Source organism: Salmo trutta, chromosome 13 (assembly GCF_901001165.1).
Source record: "Salmo trutta chromosome 13, fSalTru1.1, whole genome shotgun sequence".
Lineage (NCBI taxonomy): Eukaryota > Metazoa > Chordata > Actinopteri > Salmoniformes > Salmonidae > Salmo > Salmo trutta.
The window spans coordinates 47,906,108-47,927,944 of NC_042969.1; the positions used below are offsets into that span (position 1 = coordinate 47,906,108).

Here is a 21,837-nt window from a genome sequence, read left to right on the forward strand (position 1 = left end):
AAAAAGTACCTTTTTTTTTCTTTTTTTTACATTATCTTGACATTAAATTACTTCACCAATCAGTGCGGATAGAGCAGCTTGCTATGGAGCGGGCAAGCTATAGTTGTTTTAGCCTTACAGCCAATAGTGCATGGGCGCTATCTGCTGCCTACATGCTGACCACACCACTCGTGTCACGTGCGCAAGCGTTGCAAAATAAATGTACACATACATGTTATTCAATCATTGCACCCACACTGCTCAAGAGCTTCAACGAGCATCTGCGTAGCCAGTCGCTAAAATAGAACTTGGTTCTATTTGTTACACTTGACGCACTGCAAGTCCCGCCTCTCCCATCTCCTCATTGGTTTTTAGGAGCATATACCCATGTACCATCTCCTCATTGGTTTTTAGGAGCATATACCCATGTACCATCTCCTCATTGGTTTTTAGGAGCATATACCCATGTACCATCTCCTCATTGGTTTTTAGGAGCATATACCCATGTACCATCTCCTCATTGGTTTTTAGGAACATATACCCATGTGGGTGATTGAAAGATGAACTGAGGTCCACACTCCAGCCCAGTTGGTAGTGATAATGTACCTTAAAGTTGGTTTGCAACCGCCATATAAAGTCCAAAGAAGAAGCATGAAGGAGGAGAGTTTACTAGAAACAGACTCAGTTTACCCTATTATCTGTGGATTAATTGTCAGAGTAGAGGACATTGTGCATTTCAGGTAAAATAACAACCCATAAAAATGTAAATGCTTTTCGACCTGTCCCCAAATTAATAGAGTTGGTTCAGCATTTGTTTTGATATTTCTACCTGCGTGTCCTGATTGCGTCTGGTGTGGGTGGACAAAATCAACATGCGCGCAATGGCGCACGCGCGCCGGTCTGGTCAGCATGTTAGGCTACAGTTGTTTACATGCGTGATAGACGGGCAAGTGTATGGCATGAGATTAGACTGAAATTTTGCTGGTCGGGAGAGAGAGAGATGGTGGATGACATGCTGACCACACCGTTCGCATTGCAAAATAAATGTACACACATGTTATTCAATCATTGCACCCACACAGCTTGCGCGCGTCAATGAGCGTCTGCGTGGCCAGGCAATAAAATAGAACTTAGTTCTATTTGTGACGCGCTGCAAGTCCCGCCTTTCCCATCTTCTCATTGGTTTTTAGGAGCATATAACCACGTGGGTGATTGAAAGATGAACTGAGGTCCACACTCCAGTCCAGTTGGTAGTGGTAATGCAGCTTAAAGTTGGTTGCCAACCGCCATATAAAGTCCAAAGAAGAAGAAGCCTGAAGGAAGAGAGATTTCTAGAAACAAACTCAGTTTACTCTTTCATCTGTGGATGAATTGTCGGAGTAGAGGACCTTGTGCATTTCAGGTAAAATAACAACCTAATTTTTAAATCCAAGGACAAATTAGCTAGCAACAGCAAGCTAGCTAGCTAAATTGCTTTTTGACCTGTCCCCAAATTAATATAGGTTTCTATGGAGGAATGTTGAATGTCTTTGAACTTCCGAGAGTTGGCATAAAGTTGGACCAAAGCTAGCTAGCAATCTAACAAGCTTGTGTGTGCAGTGGCACCAGAATTAAAAACACGTCTTCCCTTTTTGTAGTTAATAAATCCAATGTGAAACGTGATAACTATAGCATCTGTAACTAGCATAAAAAAAATGAATCCATTCTTCTCTTAAAAATCTCCCTAATTTCTGAATCACGCTTGTAACGTCAGTAGGCTACAGTAGACTAAGCTTCGTAGGGAGAGGGGCCGGTTGCCTACACATGCACACACTGGCAAAGATTTTCAGCTGTCAGGCAGACAATGGAATATGTTTCTGAGTGACAGAGTAAGGGCATAGGCACCTTGTTGCATTATTTGTGGTACTGATGAAAATGCCTGGAACGTAAAATAACGTTATTAAAGGGTTCCCATGCTTTTAATTACGGTTCTGTTCCAGAACAGTATAGATCACATTCGTTCCGTTTCTGATTCTATTCATCTAAAAAATGTAATTATTTTCCAGTTTTCGGTTTTGTTCCCTGAACCAGTTCCAACCCCTGATTATCATCATGCTTCATGAACAGATTTAATGAAATCATTGTAAAGGAATTACAGTTGTGAATCAATAAATCCATATAAAATGTTTGTGTAGGAAATCATTTTCAGCTGTTCAGAGCACCATATGTAATTCATGAGTAATAGTCTTGAACCTGACCCTTTCCCACTCATGGATAATGGATATGGTGATGAGTGTTTGAAAAAGATTAGTCATTTATATGTAGAAGCAGTGATTAACACAACCTGCAAAGTACTGTATCCAAGATTATTGAACTAGGATTATGGAATGAATCAATAATAACAGCAGCAGCGTCTTCAAGCTCTATCAATATGATTACAAACATGATCACACTGACTACAGAACATGATCTATCACCAAATATTGAATGGTGTTTCATAGAATGCATCAACCCTATTTTTAAAGGGAAAGTTCAGGATTTTACAACTTGATGTTAGATGATTCCTCACCCTGAAAGTAGTCTAAAAACTGTAATCTGAATTTCCCCTTTAAGAGAGAAATGGATTCCAAAAGTAATGTAGGGAATGCAATCTCAAGACAGAACAGTTTTTTTCCACTCAACCATTTTTTTTCACTCAACTGTAATGCAGCACAGCTGTTAATTGAAAAGTCTTCCCACCACTATGAAGTTGAAACAAATGGTGACTGATCTTCCATGAAAAGCTGCCTCTGTAGGGGAACTTCAGGAATAACTCACATCACATGACCAGTAGTAGACTTGATTCATTTGTTTTGTTCGGTTGCACATACTGGTTTGATGAGTGATGTTTGAACAGAATCTAATATTTCCCCGGTTTCCACTCATGTTGCAGCTTTGAATATAATACATATGATTTTTCTCTGAAAAACATTTTCATTGTTTCTCACATCTTAACAGGTGCATCACTGATGTCAAATATCTTATCATCTTACAAATAATAGTAATAATTAATAATAATAAATTATGAGATTTTTATAGTGCTCTTCATAACAATGTCAATGATGTCCAATCTCAGCGATGTCCTTTACAGTGAATCTGTATGGATACTCCTTTAGTCGAAAACATTACAGTCATAGTCAGTGTTGTTTCATTGGCTTAGGTGCTCTTTCTGTTGCCTTTTCTCTCCATATGAGAAAAGTACAGGGTTGAGATATGGAAGGAGGAAGCATAAGACTCACTGACAGCTCACCCACGCTCACTCCCACACACATCTGAGCTCAGCCCAGCCACACAGAGGCACTGAAGGAATCTCTCTCCCCCTCTGAATGGGTCCTGTCACCAGCTGCTGACTGATAAGGTATTAAAGAGACATTCTACTGGTTTTCCATGGCAACACAGCCACAGAAGACAGCACTAGTTTCTCAACTTGACACAGCTCCACACCACTTCTCTCTGTGTTCCCACAGGTATCCAGAAACCAAACTTAGCACTTCAGCAGCAGGGAACTGTAAATTAAGAGTTTGATGGATAGCTTAGTCCAAAACAGTTAAAACTCTCTTAGTTATGTTGTGTATTTCACCATGGAAAGATTAACAGCTTCCAAATACAACAATTTGTTAATGAATGTTTTTCAATGTAGAAACATACTGTTCCAGAAATACAATTCGTTAGCTGAAACAGAATGCAATGTCAGTAATTTGTAAATTAATTTGATCTCATTTTGAATGTAAAACCATTTTTTTTTAAAACAGATATGTGGTTGTGTTTAGTCCTTTAAGGGCTGTTGAATGTTGTGGGGGTTTTCAATGAGTCTGTGTGTTTGAAAGTCTGTTTTTTTTTTGTTTTTTTTTAAAATGTTCATCCAGATTGATTCGCTCTCTTAGATCCCTCACACAGCTTGTCAGTGCAATTACTGTATTCCCCTGGGCAGCAATTAGTGGTGGAAGTGAGTCAAACTCAACAGCAGAGGACACTTGTATGTTCTATTGGTCACCACAGTCATCATCATCATCATGTCTACGACCTCACTCTTTAAGGACAGGGCTCGTATTTATAAAGTGTCTCAGAGTAAGAGTGCTGAACTAGGATCTGTTCTCTCCTGCCCATATAATCTTATTCATTATGATCCTAGATCAGCGCTCCTACTCTGAAACGCTTGGTGCATACGGCTCCAGATTCAGGGTTATCCAAACTGTGGGTCACTGGCGGTACGATTGAACACAATATGAATTTCACTGATTACTGGTTCACTCAGCCCGTACTGAAAAGGGACGATACTGCATGATGCACACTAGCTCATGAATACTGAAGAGCTACATTCATTTGTAAATTTGAGAAGATTAGATCTAATGGAGGCTAGCCATATAAGAGCTAGGAATAGGCCTTTACATTTACGTCATTTAGCAGACGCTCTTATCCAGAGCGACTTACAAATTGGTGCATTCACCTTATGATATCCAGTGGAACAACCACTTTACAATAGTACATCTATATCTTTTTTTTGGGGGGGGTTAGAAGGATTACTTTATCCTATCCCAGGTATTCCTTAAAGAGGTGGGGTTTCAGGTGTCTACGGAAGGTGGTGATTGACTCCGCTGTCCAGGTGTCGTGAGAGAGCTTGTTCCACCATTGGGGTGCCAGAGCAGCGAACCGTTTTGACTGGGCTGAGCGGGAACTGTGCTTCCGCAGAGGTAGGGGGGCCAGCAGGCCAGAGGTGGATGAACACAGTGCCCTTGTTTGGGTGTAGGGCCTGATCAGAGCCTGAAGGTACGGAGATGCCGTTCCCCTCACAGCTCCGTAGGCAAGCACCATGGTCTTGTAGCGGATGTGAGCTTCAACTGGAAGCCAGTGGAGTGTGCGGAGGAGCGGGGTGACGTGAGAGAACCTGGGAAGGTTGAACACCAGACGGGCTGCGGCGTTCTGGATGAGTTGTAGGGGTTTAACGGCACAGGCAGGGAGCCCCGCCAACAGGGAGTTGCAGTAATCCAGACGGGAGATGACAAGTGCCTGGATTAGGACCTGCGCCGCTTCCTGTGTAAGGCAGGGTCGTACTCTGCAAATGTTGTATAGCATGAAGCTACAGGATCGGGTCAACGCCTTGATGTTAGCGGAGAACGACAGGGTGTTGTCCAGGGTCACGCCGAGGCTCTTAGCATTCTGGGAGGAGGACACAATGGAGTTGTCCACCGTGATGGCGAGATCATGGAAAGGGCAGTCCTTCCCCGGGAGGAAGAGCAGCTCCGTCTTGCTGAGGTTCAGCTTGAGGTGGTGATCCGTCATCCACACTGATATGTCTGCCAGACATGCAGAGATGCGATTTGCCACCTGGTTATCAGAAGGGGGAAAGGATAAGATTAATTGTGTGTCGTCTGCATAGCAATGATAGGAGAGACCATGTGAGGATATGACAGAGCCAAGTGACTTGGTGTATAGCGAGAATAGGAGAGGGCCTAGAACTGAGCCCTGGGGGACACCAGTGGTGAGAGCACGTGGTGCGGAGACGGATTCTCGCCACGCCACCTGGTAGGACCGACCTGTCAGGTAGGACGCAATCCAAGAGTGAGCCGCGCCGGAGATACCCAACTCGGAGCGGGTGGAGAGGAGGATCTGATGGTTCACAGTATCAAAGACAGCAGATAGGTCTAGAAGGATGAGAGCAGAGGAGAGAGGAGAGAGTTATGCCTTGCCTACATATACCATTGGGCTAAAGTTATTCCTTGCTGTCATCACAAGAGTCATACACACTGCATCTGTAAGGCTGCATGTACACAGGCAGCCTAATTCTGATCTTTTTCCACTAACTGGTCTTTTGACCAAACAGATCAGCTCTTTTGCCAATAATTGGACAACATATCAGAATTGACCTGTTTTGTGTAAAAGGATTCCAAGTCCACATTCAGTCTCTCCGACTTAGTAACAGTCTGGTCGACAGAGACTTGCTGTGTGTCTTCTCTCTGATATTGTGACAGTGTGTCTCATACATGAGCAGAAGACGGCCCCTTATACTCTTTGTTTTATATTTACAGCAAGTGTTTCCCTTGATTTAGGAGCCGTTAGAAGATGAGAGGGAGAGGGAGGGGTGTTTTTACCCAGGGCACAGAGGGCAGAGCAAGACAGACAGAGTCTGAGTGTGTGTCTCAAGACTCCAGGCTTTGATGGCTTACTACAGAGTAGTTTAAATACAGGGACCATGGGAGAGTTCCACTCAGGGCTGGCTCTAGCTTTTTGGGGGTCCTAAGACCCTCTCCCCGCCCCCGAAGCGGGCAAAAAATGTAGTGGAGAGAAAAATTCAAGTTTTAAAATACATTTTCTGCAATTCTACTTATATTACCATGGGGCAGGGAGACATTTTTGTAGATTTACAGCAAGTTTTCTGAAGTTCTACTCATTTTGACAGTGGGCGCAGAGAACATTTTGCAATTTTATAACACATTTCATGCAATTCTATTCATTTCGCCATGGAGCAGATACTTTTTTTTGCAGTTTTAAAGCTAATTTCCTGCAATTCTACACATTTTGCCATGACGTGGGCATTCGGTCAGTATTCGGCCATGATTGCAAGTTTAGATAACTAGCTAGACTAACTTAACAATCCAAAACATTTTAGCTGACATGGATAATTGAGTGACTCTTAGTGACTGGAAAAAATCTAGAAAAACTGCTGATGCAAAACCAAATTTCAAACTTACACCTTGTGTATTCTATTATTTTAACTCTCAACAGTAAGTTGAGACCCCAACTGAGTTCCAAAAAATGTTTTATAAAATAAACGTCTGGAGGCCCTATGTGTCCGCTAATATCACTTATGCCTGGAGCCGGCCCTAGTTCTCCTATGGGTGAAAAAGATGACGACAACTTCTGCGTTGGCTAGCTCTGACATTCCACTTCTAGGTTTATTGCACTGCCTTTGTTGAATGAAACAGTAAGGCAGAATGTAACCGTAGGGCTTTGCTAAGGTTGACTTATGGTGCAATGTACTTCACTGACGGTCTCTGCATAAACCCAAACTGATATTGAAGTTTTGTCAGTATTGTCTGATAAACAAGTAGAAAGCTGAGAGGTTATATCATGTTAACTAGCACATCTCTGTCTGATCTGACAAGTATGTCTGGTATCAGAAAATCCACCATGACATGCTGATTGCAGGTGTATAAATTGTGAGACTGAGCATTGAGTGGCAGGAGGAAAACAGTCGTGATGATGGTGATAGTCTTTATGTTAAGGTGTTTAACCTTACTGTTTTGCTCATCCGTGAAATTGATATCCGTCGTTTGCATGTACAGTGCCTTGAGAAAGTATTCACACACCTTGAATTTTTCCCCATTTTGTTGTGTTACAAAGTGTGATTATAATATATATATTTTTCACCTTTATTTAACTGAGCAAGTCAGTTAAGAACAAATTATTTTGAACAATTACGGCCTACCCCAGCCAAACCCTAACGCAGACAACACTGGGCCAATTGTGCGCCGCCCTACGGGACTCCCAATCACGGCCGGCTGTGACACAGCCTGGAATTGAACCAGGGTCTGTAGTGATGCTTCCAGCACTGAGATTGTAATGAATACTCAGGGAGAAAAAGGTGTAGATTCACGCTCAGATTGCGGCTGGTGTTTATTTCGCCTTTGCAGAAGGCAGGAATCGTGGTCACAGGCAGGCAATGGTCATACACAGGTAGGCAAACAGGCAGGTGAATCAAAACTAGGACTGAAGGCTATAACTGGTTCTCACAAATGAGCTAGAGAAAGGCTTAGTAGAGTCAAAACGAACAATACCGCTTAAAGGCACAAACAGAATGAACTGAACTAAATAAGGAGCTGATGAGACCAGGTGAGTAACTAACACAGGTGAAATCAATGAACAAAAATGAAAGACAGGGCTACGTTCTTGAACACAAAGAAACAGGTCTATGTTCAAGAACACAAAGAAACAGAACACAAGGTTGACTAAGAAAATAAATACAGAACCTTACAGAGATGCAGTGCCTTAGACCGCTGCGCCACTCGGGAGCCCCTACAACAATAATAGATGCGATTGTACATTTTTGTCAACGATCTCCACAAAATAATCTGCACTATCAAAGTGGAAGACAAACTCTAACATTTAAAAAATATATATATGAAAACAAAAACACTGATACATCTTGATTAGATAAGTATTCAACCCCCTGAGTCAATACATCACCTTTTCCAGCGATTACAGCTGTGATTCTTTCTGGGTAAATCTCTTAGAGCTGTCCACACCTGGATTGTGCGACATTTTCACTCTTATTATTTTAAAAATTCTTCAAGCTCTGTCAAATTGGCTGTTGCTCAACACTGTATAGTGTCAGAGGGAGAACTTTTTATTTGTCTGAACTGCATTGTACAATACTGCAACAAGAAGCTGAATTGCAGAAATTGTTACAATGATAAGATGATCAGAAATATCAAAACATGTTATAACAACATCTATCATGATGTGTCCTTTATTGTTCATATCTCCAGTATATTATTTCTGTAATGATCATTGATTTTCTGTTCTTCTTGCACCACCTAGTGGCCACGCTGGGAACACATTACATGTTTTTTTTTAGTACTTCCCATACTTCTCTTCCCATCCTCTTACATCTGCGGTGTACTAACTAAGAACCAAATGGAAGCAAACGGGCTGTAACAGGGAGCGACTAAGCTAAATTTGTCCAAAAATAATAACTTGTTTTAGTTGCAAAACAGTTTATGTGGACTAATACATAATCATTGTTGCTCTCATTTATAGGTGTGAGTCTGGAGGGGGGTGGGGGTGGGGGTGGCAGGGGGTGGGGACAGTAGTTGGGGAGAGGGGTTACTTGTTTTTTAAGAGCAGTCATTCTGTTTCTCTGATTTGGGTCCTTTTATAGAGCCTTTGGTTTATTAAACAATTCTGAGCAACACTGTAGGAATGACAATCAAGGTACTGTCACTGAATACACTTGTTTTCAATTGCACTATATTTTGAAATGTTTTGAAACCATATACATATGCTTGAAATATATGAACTCGTCATTGCTAATAGCAACTTTGACAGCCATACAATTGCAGTGCAGAAAAGAGCAAAAATTAAATGTAGCTATGTTCTTTGGCCACCCACCATAATAAATACAAAAAAACGGTGCTTATTTATCCCTGTCTATGTCTAACAAAGCTGAGGATACACACACAGTGCTTTTGTTCATGCTGGGATCCTGAGTGCTGTGGTTCAGAGCAGGCAGGCAACTGAGCCCAGTTTTTGCAGTCTTGTGCATTCTCAGGGACGTGCCTGGAGTGGACAAATCATGCTCATTGGGTGGGAGAGGGACTCAGCGCTTTACCCAAGATGAAGGAGGAGAGGAGGAAGACTTCCTTGAAAAAAGACACAGCTATTCCTTCACTATTTTCACTCTTCGGCCTCCTCCTTCTTTTCCAGGCAGGTAAGTGAACACTTTCAAACTTTATGACTTGCTTTTTTGGGATACACAATGTGGAAAAGAACTAGTGGCTGAGTCAGGAAATAAGTTTAAAGTAAGAGTAGTTTGAATGAATAGATATGTGACTATATTGGCAAATATGTTTATCACATAGTAGTCAGGTAATATGTGATAAGGCGATAAAGTGTAGATATTTGAGATTTTATTTCAAATTACAAATTGTTACACATTTTTTTGGTTAGCAAATTAATTTGAAAATGTATTTCTTTTATAATACAGAATTTGGTTGTAACCATTATTCCGTTATGTACTTGATCAATTAATGAAATACTATGTTAAAGTAGGCTAAGTGCTATTCAACATATTTCATTGGCCCAGGCAGTAAGAATTGCTTATCCTGGTGTACCCTCTGTGTAGATTAGCTCCAAGGTACAGGTCTATTCAGCCATACAGCTGTAGTAAAAGGAACCTGGGTGAGTTGAGCTGTTGTTGGAAGTATAGGTTAACAATTATTATATTACGAGAAGAGGCTTTGGGGGACTTGGAGTTGGAGCCCAGGCATTGGTGGTGGTGGTGTCTCTGCATTAGGAGCCTGGCTCAGCCTGCTTCTGCTGTGTGGCTGTCTGTTGTGTCATTGTGACCATCCACTATTAGCAGAATCACTGAACCCTTGTGTCTCCTGCTTCTACAATCACAAAGAGCATGTCTCTCCCAGTGGCTTTTTATACCACGGGAGGGAGGGAGGAAATCAGGCCAACAATCCTGGCCTTTGTCTGCCTCTCTCGGCAACCTCCTTCAGGCTGAAAATTGTTGCCACGGCGATCGAGCGATGCCATGCAGACACGCTACAGGGAGCAGAGCTGTGGCCGAGGAGGGTCGGTACCAGACGCTCTCTCTCTCTCTATTGCCCCAGCATGACATGCAACAGCCCATCCATTAGGTACAGCGCCCCTCAGTGGCTCTAGCCTATGGCTACATGTGGTCAAGGATGTGGTGACTTATAGGAAACTCCACTGTGAGTATAATGGCATTACTGTGTGTGGTTTCCAGGGCAGAACTAGACTCTAAAGGATGATATGCAGGTTATGTTATAAACCATCCTCCTGTATGCTCAAGGGGGATCTATTAATGGTACACAAATCAAAACAGATGAAATACGTTGGGCTTGTTTGGAGAGGTCCTTACCCGTTATTGAATTTTCACTGAATGATTGATTGTGGTAATAATGAGGAAGTCTGAGGGCGCTGTTTTCACTTGTAGATTTAACTGGATTTTGAGTAGTCTTGATTTGAAAAGTCTACTTCTGGAGTCATTTAGGGAATGGAGTGGAAACTTTAGACCCACATCTGACTTTATTTTATACTGTATATGTGTGAACGGCATTTAAAGACAAAATACAAAACATCAGAATGTTCCAGACTCGTTATTAGGACCTTATACTAGAGCAGATCACTCTGCTTGTAGTGAATGTGGTTACAGTAATCAACCACTTACATGTGATCACTATATCCTGCACTGTATAGTCTGCCACAGTGTTCACTGAACGTCATGTGTTGGACTGTGTCCATGCAGTCAGAGTGGCCGGCGTCAACATCACCAGTCAGGCTCATCTGGTCCGAGGCACGTTGGGTGGAGAGGCCCTCCTCTCCGTCAGCTACACCAGCACCAGCTCTGACCAACCGGTCATCAAGTGGCAGCTGAAGAGGAACAAGCAGCAGCCCATCACCATAGTCCAGTCCATAGGCACCAGCATCATCGGGAACCTGCGGCCCGAGTACAGGGACCGCATCATGGTGTTTGAGAACGGCACCTTGCTCCTCCACAACCTGCAGCTGTCTGACGAGGGGGCCTATGAAGTGGAGATCTCCATAACGGACGATCCCTTCACTGCGGAGCGCAACATCAACCTCACCGTAGATGGTAGGAAAGGTTCCTCTGTAGCTCATTTGGTAGAGCATGGCGCTTGCAACGCCAGGATAGTGGGAATCTTCCCAGGACCACCCATACATTCACTATGTAAAAGATTTAGGCACACGTGACTGTAAGTCGCTTTGGATAAAAGTTTCTGCTAAATGGCATATTTAGTTACTATTTCAATAATTGAGATTGTATTTACAATACTGCTTTGGCTGACATATCAAATAAACAGTCCAACAACTGACCAACTATTGACCTTAGTGAATTTACATCACATTATGCTATTCCTGACTGAGGTGTAAAGCTAAAAAGTGTGGCCACACTTTAAACAAAGTATATCTTATATCGTAGTATATCTTATACCTTTATAAGTTATTTCTAAGGCCTACTTTAAAGAGTAGGTAGCTTGTTATTTCTTCACAAATAATTTACTGGTATAAGCCAATGCCATACTATATAAACAGTGGAGTACTGGTTATGTCTCCTGTAGATAATCTATTTGACATGTTGTTGTGTATTGTCCCCACAGTACCTGTGTCCAGACCCTTCGTCCAAATGATAGCCTCCTCTGTGCTGGAGTTGAGTGAACTCTTCACCTTACACTGTTCCCACGGCGATGGCACCAAGCCCACCTATGGCTGGCTGAAAGGGGGAAAGGTGCTGACCAATGACTCACGCTTGCTCCTGTCACATGACATGAAGTATCTGACCATCGCCCGGGTGCTGATGTCAGACGATGACATCTACAGCTGTACAGTGGAGAACCCAATCAGCAGCATGAGGAGTGTGCCTGTCAAACTCACCGTCTACAGTAAGCAGAACCACAGTTGTAGTACTTGCTCCTTAGCAAGCATATTTATCTTGATTGCTTCAGCATGTACCTGTCAGGGAAAGGTTGAGATACAAGTTAATTCTGAAGAAACTTAATTGACCGACCGACCGGACCGGACCGGACCAGAACAGTGAAAAGCTTGAGTTATTTATGAGGGCCAGGAGATAAAGGAAACCGGTGGAGCTGAGGTTTTGCCCCAGTGGAGCACACTAATCCTTCCTTCATTATTCCCTTACTGGGACAAGGGATGTGTACCAAATGGCACCCTATTCCATTTATAGTGCACTACTTTTGACCATGATCCATATGACTCTGGTCAAACGTTGTGCACTATATAGGGAATATGGTGCCATTTCGGTCGTAATCAAAATGTGACGTAATATCAGCTAGCCCAGTGAGGGTCCTATATTCTCTCCGTACATACAGCCCTGAACAAAGCCTCAAAGCAGCCACTTTCACACACAGACTTGGCTGGCACAGCTAGTTCTGGAAAACCTTAGCTTGGTTCCAGATCTGTTTGTGCTATCTAGTCCAGTACCAGGCTAGGAGAACCTCGCATTTGAACTCATTCTGCAATGCTTCCATTTTATTTTATGTTATTGTGGCCTCCACTAAAAGTTCTAAAGTGGAGGGTGTAAAGAGAGCCCTATAGTAGAGAAAGAGGAGAGTGTAGCTAATTTCCAGAGCCTAGAGGTGACATCTTTGTCTAGTCCGAGAGGACTCTTTGCTTGTACAGTGGTGAAGTGTTTGTGGTGTTTGAGAAAGGACTACTCTGTTAATCAAATGCTTCATTCCTTTGCTAGGACGGAGTTCCCTGTATATCATCCTTTCCACCGGGGGCATTTTCCTCCTCATCACCCTGGTGACAGTGTGCGCCTGCTGGAAGCCCTCCAAAAAGTAAGAGCTCCACATTGTGCCTCCATCTCCCTATTTTCTTTTATATGTCTCGGGAACCAGAACTAAGCACTAGGCAAGAAGCAGGCGGCTAGAATCTTAATGCCCTGGCCCAGCTCTCTACTACTCTGTGTCCAATGTTACACTAAGGTTCTGACACTGATAGTATCGTGTGGGATGGATTCTATCACTGTTGTTTACAATGCAATGATAATGGTGTCTCACTAGCCTGGTGCCAGAACTGTTTGTGCTGTATAGCCTACTCCTATAGTCATTGTTAATGTTGTGGCTATACAGCACAAACAGATCTGGGACCAGGCTAGATTTACACTGTATGCAGTATTTTAAAAACGATTGGGCTTACATGTTCTCGAGGAAACAGAAACTGAATGTAAATTGGCACCACACGAGTATACATGTGAAACACTCATCTCCTATTTGTCTCTCATTGGGGTTAAGAAAGAAGCGGCGGGCTGCCATGGCAGCCATGTTGCAGAGCTCTCCAGTATATGTAGAGAGGAGTGACATCAGTCACGAGGGTAAGGGGAGAGAGGGATGTGAGCTTTTGGCAGTTAGGTGCTTTTTGAGTGTGTGATATTCTTTGTTCCATTCGCTAAATGTTTAGTTAATTTATTTATTCTTCCTATTTCAGATATTTGAATGCAAACCTTTTTAGATGGATAGATTTCATGGCAAAGTTATAGTCAGTACACATGTTTTGCAGAGTAGTCCTACACTTAGTTTGTGCAGTTGTTCCACACATTGTTTCATTTGCAGTTGACGTGGTGCCAAAAACAATAGTCCATGGAACACCTGGCCGTAGGAGCCCAATGGCTCTTTACGTTGTCAATGAAGATGTAAGTCACAGATTTTTCAATTTACGAAGACTTGTTTATTTTCAAGAATGTTGCTAGTTTTCCCTTCATATTTTATGCTTAAATCAATTCCTTCATTGTTGTTATTCCAGGACAGTCTCAAAGATGAGGACGAGTATTCAGCCAACTCCATCAGCCTCTCAGTCCTCGCCCCGACCGGTTACCCCAGCCCCCTCCCACCGTCCTCCCACTCACCCGAGGCACCCACCCGGCCTGTCCGCAAATATCCCCATACCCCTGTGCCTTCGCCCCCTGCCACCCCACTCAGGCCCCCTGGCCAGCCACCTGTCACGCCCTCAGCTCCACCGCCTGGTTCACCTCCACATGTCCAGAGCTCTGGGCATAAACTTCGCCCTCCTGTGGGCATCCCCACCAATCGACAGACAGAGGAGCCCCCAGCCACCCCAGAGGCCGACGACCAGGATTAATGTCTGAATGACCACCCCCACTCACTTATCACTGCTTCACCAGTAGAATTCATCCACATCTATCCATGGACATGTGTTTATTATCTTGTCTGTTTAGTTGGGTTTTGATGTAAAGATATTTGTTACACCAGGATCAACTGCTCTGATCATGGTTTTCCTATACCCCTGGATACGTTGTTCAGTTTTTCCCACCAAGGTTTAAAAACATGAAACATCGTTCATACTGCACGACACCGCTTTGAGATTGTTTCTGGTGTGAATCAACTTGGACCAATGGCCTCCATGTAGCCTGACTCTAGATCACTTTGTGCTTTAGCCAACTCCTCTCTGCTGTGGTGACAATGACAGTCAGAACACATACAGATCTGGGACCAGGCTAACCCCCGTGGCTATTCTGATGAACTCAAGGAACATCTCCACACACATTTCTAGTACAGTATCCACCAATCATTTTTGCGGGGCAAGCCATGTATGGCAGTTGCCACATGGTAAGGGGCAAGGGGGATGTAAGTGGCCACAGTCAATTTACACTGGGATCTGGATATGTTATTACTTGAAAGTTAGGGTAATGATAATGCGAGGAGTGCAATTTGTTTGATTTGGTGCATCCAGTAGACCTACTGGGGAAGGGGGTTGCAAAGAAACTTGCCATCCTAAGCCTTGGACTCATTATGTACATATGTCAATAGTGTATGTAATGTTCTTAGAATTGTTTTGGGGACCTTTTACCTCCAAATACATTTTTTCAAATAACATTTAATCCTAAAACTGTCTTTCTATTCCATGCTTCAAAATGAAGTATGCCATTTTATAACCTTAAAAATCGAACAATAAATGCTATGTTGGAAAATACCATAAAATTGTTTTACTTTTACCCGTACAACACCATAAAAACTGTTATTTATTTTCAATACTTTTATTTTCACATGCGTTAATACCTGTATTCTAATTGGCTCTTCCTGTAAGGGCTTCTGGGTAGAAGATTCAGTCAGAGCTGCCAAAATGTGGTGTGTGGGCATGTTGCTATTCCCCTCTCCCATTATTATTTATTTTATTTCACATGATAAGTTATGCAGTCTTCATCATTAAGTTTGCAGTCTAATACAATGATGAAAGCACATTGGGCCAGCTTCTTCAACTGCAGGACCTACAACCACACAGATTTATAGTAGCATACAGTATGTGGGCCATGAGCTGCATGCCAGACTGCAAGTCCTTCTTGTGTCCAGTAGGTGATGCCCAAGGTCTTCTGTGTTTTTCCTAAGAAGTGCAGCAGTGGAAGGTTTGATTGATTTTATTTTATTAGGATCTCTTTCAGCCCACAAAGGGCTATTTTTCCAATTAAAAAAAATATAACGAAATGTTGAAAAACTACTACATCTAAGAAAAAACACAATACACGCAAACACAGTCACAAATCCTTAATACTTTAACATATTACAAGATACAACCCCCCCACCCACATACCTTCTATAGATGAGATAGCTTTGCTCTGTATGCTCTCTCAAATGCATTTAGCTGTAGTATTTCTAAGCAGTAGGGAATTTCATACACAGAACACAGTGATTACCGTAGTAACCTATGTTGTTTTTGCCAACTATCCCATTCAAATTTGCATCTGATTTCATAGTCTGTAGCACAGCCTTGGGCCAGAATAAAAATTGTTCATGACCGGGATGACGAGGTCTGTGATTATACAGAGGGCCTACCCAACCGGTATATATCTAATCATAGACCAGCACTCTTGACTGTTATGGGGTGGATACTTCTAATCAAACTGAGGAGACCCCTGGGTCAATCACTGGGTTTTAAATGGAGACCTGCTCTCCAACACTAAAGGCTACAGAACACTAACTGGTAGATTGAGCTTGAATAGTGGTCTAAAGTGCTTTCAGAGGTTGAGATGAAGGTTGAGGCCCCAGATGAAAAGACCTACAGGTGGAGCATGCTAACCTCAGGGCCGGCGTCCAGGCATAAGCGACATAAGATATTATTTTAGGAACTCAGTCTGGGTCTCAACTTACTGTTGAGAGTTAGAATAGTAGAATACACAAGGTGTAAGCTTCGAAATTTGGTTGTGCACGAGCAGTCTTTCTCTTGTCACTGACAGTCACTCAATTAGCCTCAGTTAGTCTAGCCAGTTATCTAAACTTGTGGTAGTCATGGCCGAATACCAACCGGGCATGCAGGGCGCCCCCTTTGATTTTATTATTCACTCTCCCTCAGATACTATATCATTAACATGGCCTAAGTCATACCAAAATGTGTAGATTTATAGGAAATTAGCTTTAAAACTGAAAAACTTTCTCTCCAACCCATGGCAAAATTTGTAGAATTGCAGAAGATTTGCTTTAAAACTTAAAAAATATATCTCTACCCTATGGCAAAATCAATAGAATTGCATGCCATTTTTTTATAAAATTACAACATTTTCTCTCTGCCCCATGGCAAAGTTGGTAAAATTGCAGCAAATGTACTTTAAAACATATTTTGTTTTCTCCACTGTTAAGAGGGCAGTCGGTAAAAATGTTTGCCCGCTTGGTGGGGGGAGGCCCTGACTAACCTTCAGAACTTCACAGGGCACAATTGCACGGTCAATGGCTCCGTAAAGCCCAGGAACAGACCATTACAACGGTATAAGACATTTGGATGCCCCCACCTGAGGACATTTGGACTACATAATATCTTTGGTCTGCTACTTCCATAGAGGCTTCTTGTGTGAAGACCAAATCTTTTATATTGCTCTGTTGGTGGACATACAGTAGGCCAGTCCAGAGCCTTGTATAAGGCTCTCGGCCAGTTCACCTATAACAAAGGTGCCCAGTAGTCTCCCCAGCCCAAGGACCATTAAAGAAGCCCTCCATCTGATTATGCCCCCATTATGCTCTTTACGCTAGCCTCTGATTAGCGACAAAGATTCTGGGCAAATAACAATTCAGAGAAAAATTGTGACTTAAAAGTTAACCCTTGTGTTGTCTTAAGGGTCAGAAATGACCCGCCACTATGTTTAACAGCAGAGAAAACCCCCTAAATGATATTTTTTAAACTTGAAATTTGATGACTTTTCCTAGAAAAAGAGAAACATCGCCTTTGTTCATATTTCCATGAAATCTGTACACCACCAGGGTACAAAGATTGTCTTAGGGTCATTTTTGACCCTGCAGTTATAAAATCATTTACACACCACAAAAACCACAAAGACATACACACAGACACACACACACACAGACACACACCATGAGAAATTGAGATTGTGTGCTACTGATTGAACTCAGACAAAACTAAAACGTTCTTGTGCATGTGGAGCATCTCCCCTCCACGACCCCACACATGACTCAAGTTCACAGAATAAAAACAATTTCAGACAAAATAAACATTTCTTGAAAGCATTGTTTACTAATGGGGGGATGCAGTCAAGAGACTAGTAAGGTGCTGCAGATGACAGTCCCCCCAATTCTCTCTTTGCTGAAGCCATGAGTGCACGTTTCAGTGCCCAACAGTTCATAGATCTGATTTTTTCAGATGTCTAGGAGGAACAAGAGAACAATGATTTAGAAGAGGAGGAGGTATCTGAAGAAGAAGATGGTGAAGAATACAGAGCACGATATATCATCGATACATCATCTTCAGATGAAGAAGAAATCCCCCAAGCTGAAAGAGAGACATTTTTTTGTCAAACAGCAAAATAACATGGTCCTTGTCACCATATGACAACCAGGGCAGGATGGCAGCACAAAATGTCATAAGGATGACTCCAGGGCCCACAAGACATGCAGTTGTCAATGTCCAGGACATCACCTCAACATTCTACATGTTCATCACACCAGCCATCGAAAAAATAATCCTGGGGATGACAAATTTGGAGGGTTTTCGTTTATATGGAGACAACTGGAAAAGGATGAATGAGATTGACCTGCGTGCCTACATAGGGCTGCTAATCTTAGCAGGTGTGTATAGGTCCCGAGGCAAGGCTACATGTAGTCTCTGGGATGCAGAGAGAGGAAGGGCGATTTTCCATGCCACGATGCCACTGAAAATCTTTCACACTTTCTCAAGAATGCTATGATTTGATAACCGTGAGTCAAAACCTGCAAGACGTGTGAGAGACAAACTGGTGGCCATACGAGAGGTCTGGGAGAAGTGGGTGGAGCGTCTGCCATACCTCTACAACTTTGGGCCTGAAGTAGCAGTGGATGAGCAACTGGTTCCATTCAGAGCTACATTTTTATTTTCATGTCTGTAATGTAAGTGATTTTCACTGTTAATTGTATTATGTATTGCTATAATATCATTGATTTATTTGATTTTTTTCTGTGACACTGATTATTGATCGTAATCTCTATTGTCAAAAGGTCGCTGTCCTTTCCGGCAGTATATACCCACCAAGCCAGCAAAGTATGGCATCAAGATATGAGTGGCCTGAAACGCGCAATCCAGCTATGCTTGGAAGATGCAAGTCTACACAGGGAAGTCGACCGGTGGAGGCCCAGAGAAGAACCAGGGGATGCGGGTTGTGCTTGATGTGACAGATGGACTGAGGGGACACAATGTCACGTGTGACAATTTCTTCACCTCTTATGAACTCAGCCAGCAGCTCCTGAAGAGGAAGATCACCATGGTTGGCACAGTTAGAAAGAACAAGCCTGAGCTCCCTCCTGCACTCCTCACAACCTTCTCATCAAAGTTTGCCTTCACCTCATCACCACTCTAGTTTCTTACCTCCCAAAGAGGAACAAGAATGTGGTCCTCCTGAGCACACTGCACAAAATGGCTGAGATCAGTGATCGTGAGGACAGGAAGCCAGCCATCATCCTGGACTGCAACCACAACAAAGGAGGGGTGGACAACCTGGACAAGGTGATTGGAACTTGCAGCTGCAGGAGGATGATTGCCCGCTGGCCCCTGGTCATCTTCCATAACATCATTGATGTGTCCTCATACAATGCCTTCATGATATGGAACAAACCCTACCTGGATACCTGATAAGTGGAGCAAGAGGAGGGTGTTCCTGGAGTAGCTGGGAAAGGCACTTGTAACCCCATACTTTCAAAGAAGGGAGCGCTTCCGCCACACAGCAGTCTCTGCAGCGCTTGTGAAAGCTGTTCAGGGGGCTGAATTTTGTCCTGATCCACTTGAGGCTGGGGCAGGCAAGAGGAGGAGATGCCAATTCTGCCCCCCAAAGAAGGACTGTAAAACAAATACTATGTGCTGCACATGTGAGAAATACATCTGCAATGTCTATTCACACACACTTGCATACTATCCTACATGTGCTAATTAGAGTTGATTGATTTATGTTCTTCACGTTTTTGTTTTGTATCTATTATCTTATTTAATTCTTATTGATGTTGTTTATACACCTTGTGGTTGGGGCAATGGTTAAAAAAATGGGAGAAGACTAGTATTTTGTAGTTGAATTCCTCATTGTACAGTATATAAGAATATATCACTATGTTGCCAAAAAAGTTCAAGACTGTTAATGTTTCCCTTCAATAAAATGCATTCAAAACTACGTTCTTCACATTTCTGCTACTTTCTTAGGCTATACAAGTGCTATCTCTTTCAAGAAAAAACATGTTTACACCTATGCAGTACCTTTAGCAATAATAATAATAATATTAAACCTCTACTTTAGTAAAGAAAACCATTTTGACACGTGTGTTGTAATAAAAATGAGTGGTGTCCACTGATTAAATGCATTGTGAAGAGGGAAAACCCAGATATTCACAAAGTTTGTGATGAATGGCAGGTTGTTTCTTCATGCAAAATAGATTTGGGGTTTAAAATTAAATTAAGCTGCTATGTTTTAGGGGTTTAGGGAATGTTAAGACTACACAAGGGTTAATAGTATTTATGCAATGTGTTTATGCAATGTGTCATTAACTTTAATTGTTAGGTGACTTTGTACCATTGTACATGTGTTTTGTTGTTGTTGTTGCCATTGATGTTATTGTTGTTTGACAGATGTCCCTCCTCTTTATAGAAATGGCCCTAAGGCAGTAAGATAGCCCTGATTTACCTACAGGACAGTATCTGTGCTTGATGTATCCGATAGCTACAGAGGAGGACAAAGAGGAAGAATAGGTAAATAAGAGTCTTTCATCCTCCAGACATGAGGACACAAAACATGAAGGATGTGGAGAAAGGAGATAAAAGGAGCTTCTGAGCAGTGTTCAATATTTCTGAGCTGTGTTGGGGTCTGAGGGGAGTGAGTGAGTGAGTGAGTGAGTGAGTGAGTGAGTGAGTGAGTGAGTGAGTGAGGATAAAGTGTGAGAGTGAGAGAGAGATATATAGATAGAGAGTGAGAGAGTGGGGGGGTAGAGAGAGAAAGAGAGAGAGAGTGGGGGGTAGAGATAGAGGGATGGGGAAAAGGAGATAGAGATAGAGGGAGAGAGGTGGGGGGGCAAGAGAGAGAGAGATGGGGGAGAAAGAGAGGGATGAGGAGAAGGAGATAAAGGGAGAGAGAGTGAGCAAGAGAGAGAAAGAGAGAGATTGGTTGGTGCCCATGTTCCATCCTTATTATCAGGTTAATGGCTTCCTCTCAGATCTCCAGCTGTACATCTTTTATCATGAAAATCGGACCGCACGTCGCACTTTGTCGCCTTTGTTCTGTTGATTCTGCCTCCCTGATTACCCAAAAAGGTGTAATGCTCCTTTCTCTCAAGTTACATAAGCGTTGAAAATGTATCTGGTTTTGATCTCAGCCCAATTGTTCCTATTCCATTTTTAAATATAATTTGGCTCCGGCCACACAACGCTTGAGGCTACTGAGCTGGGCTGGCACAATATAATATTGTAAGCAAATACAGAAGAGTGGATCTGTTAGATTGAGTTTATTGCTTTGGAAAACTGTCTTTGATCTACGGAGCCATCTCTCATCTCTCGTATTAGTCCGAGCTCTCAATGTGCCTTTCTGCCTCTCCCACTCAGGTGATGTGTACTTCGAAGCCTATAATTATACCTTAGGGATAGGTTGGCCACAGCAGCTATGTTTGTGTGGCTCTATCTGGCTTGTGTTGTGTTGAGGAGTCAGTCAGTCAGTCACATATCAGTCCCTGTGAATCAAGGTGGAGGAGGCTGTTAGTCCTCCCTCAGGGCAATTAATTATAGCAGACCTGTATGGTTGGAATAGGCTTTCCCCCAGCCTAGTGTGAGCGTACCACACACACACACACACACACATATGGGAATGCAAGCATGCACACGCATGCACACACACACTACTCTCAAACAGCGGGATAGATAGTGAGAGAGGGAGGACAGTGACAGCATGAGCATTGCCAAATAGAAGCCAATGTCTTTATGAAGACATCTTTGTGAGTCAGTGTTGTGGATCGTTGGCTCTAATGCTAACCTTAATCTTGATTGAACTCAGTTGTCTCTGTTGAATTTTGAAGGCTGTTGATACCGAATGAGAATAGACGACTAGAACGCAAAGTGTATTTGATTTTGAAATGGTCGAATAGCCCA

General features: G+C 42.6%; 1 protein-coding gene across 1 annotated transcript; it reads left to right on the forward strand.

Moving 5' to 3' along the window:
• Positions 1-9,192: 9,192 nt before the first annotated feature.
• LOC115205885 (hepatocyte cell adhesion molecule) lies at positions 9,193-15,217 on the forward strand. The gene is made up of 7 exons (XM_029772295.1): positions 9,193-9,424; positions 10,994-11,341; positions 11,868-12,149; positions 12,974-13,067; positions 13,524-13,603; positions 13,842-13,921; positions 14,032-15,217. Exons 1-7 carry the CDS (start codon positions 9,331-9,333, stop codon positions 14,365-14,367), a joined length of 1,314 nt encoding a protein of 437 aa, XP_029628155.1. The 5' UTR covers positions 9,193-9,330; the 3' UTR covers positions 14,368-15,217.
• The last annotated feature ends 6,620 nt before the right edge of the window (positions 15,218-21,837 follow it).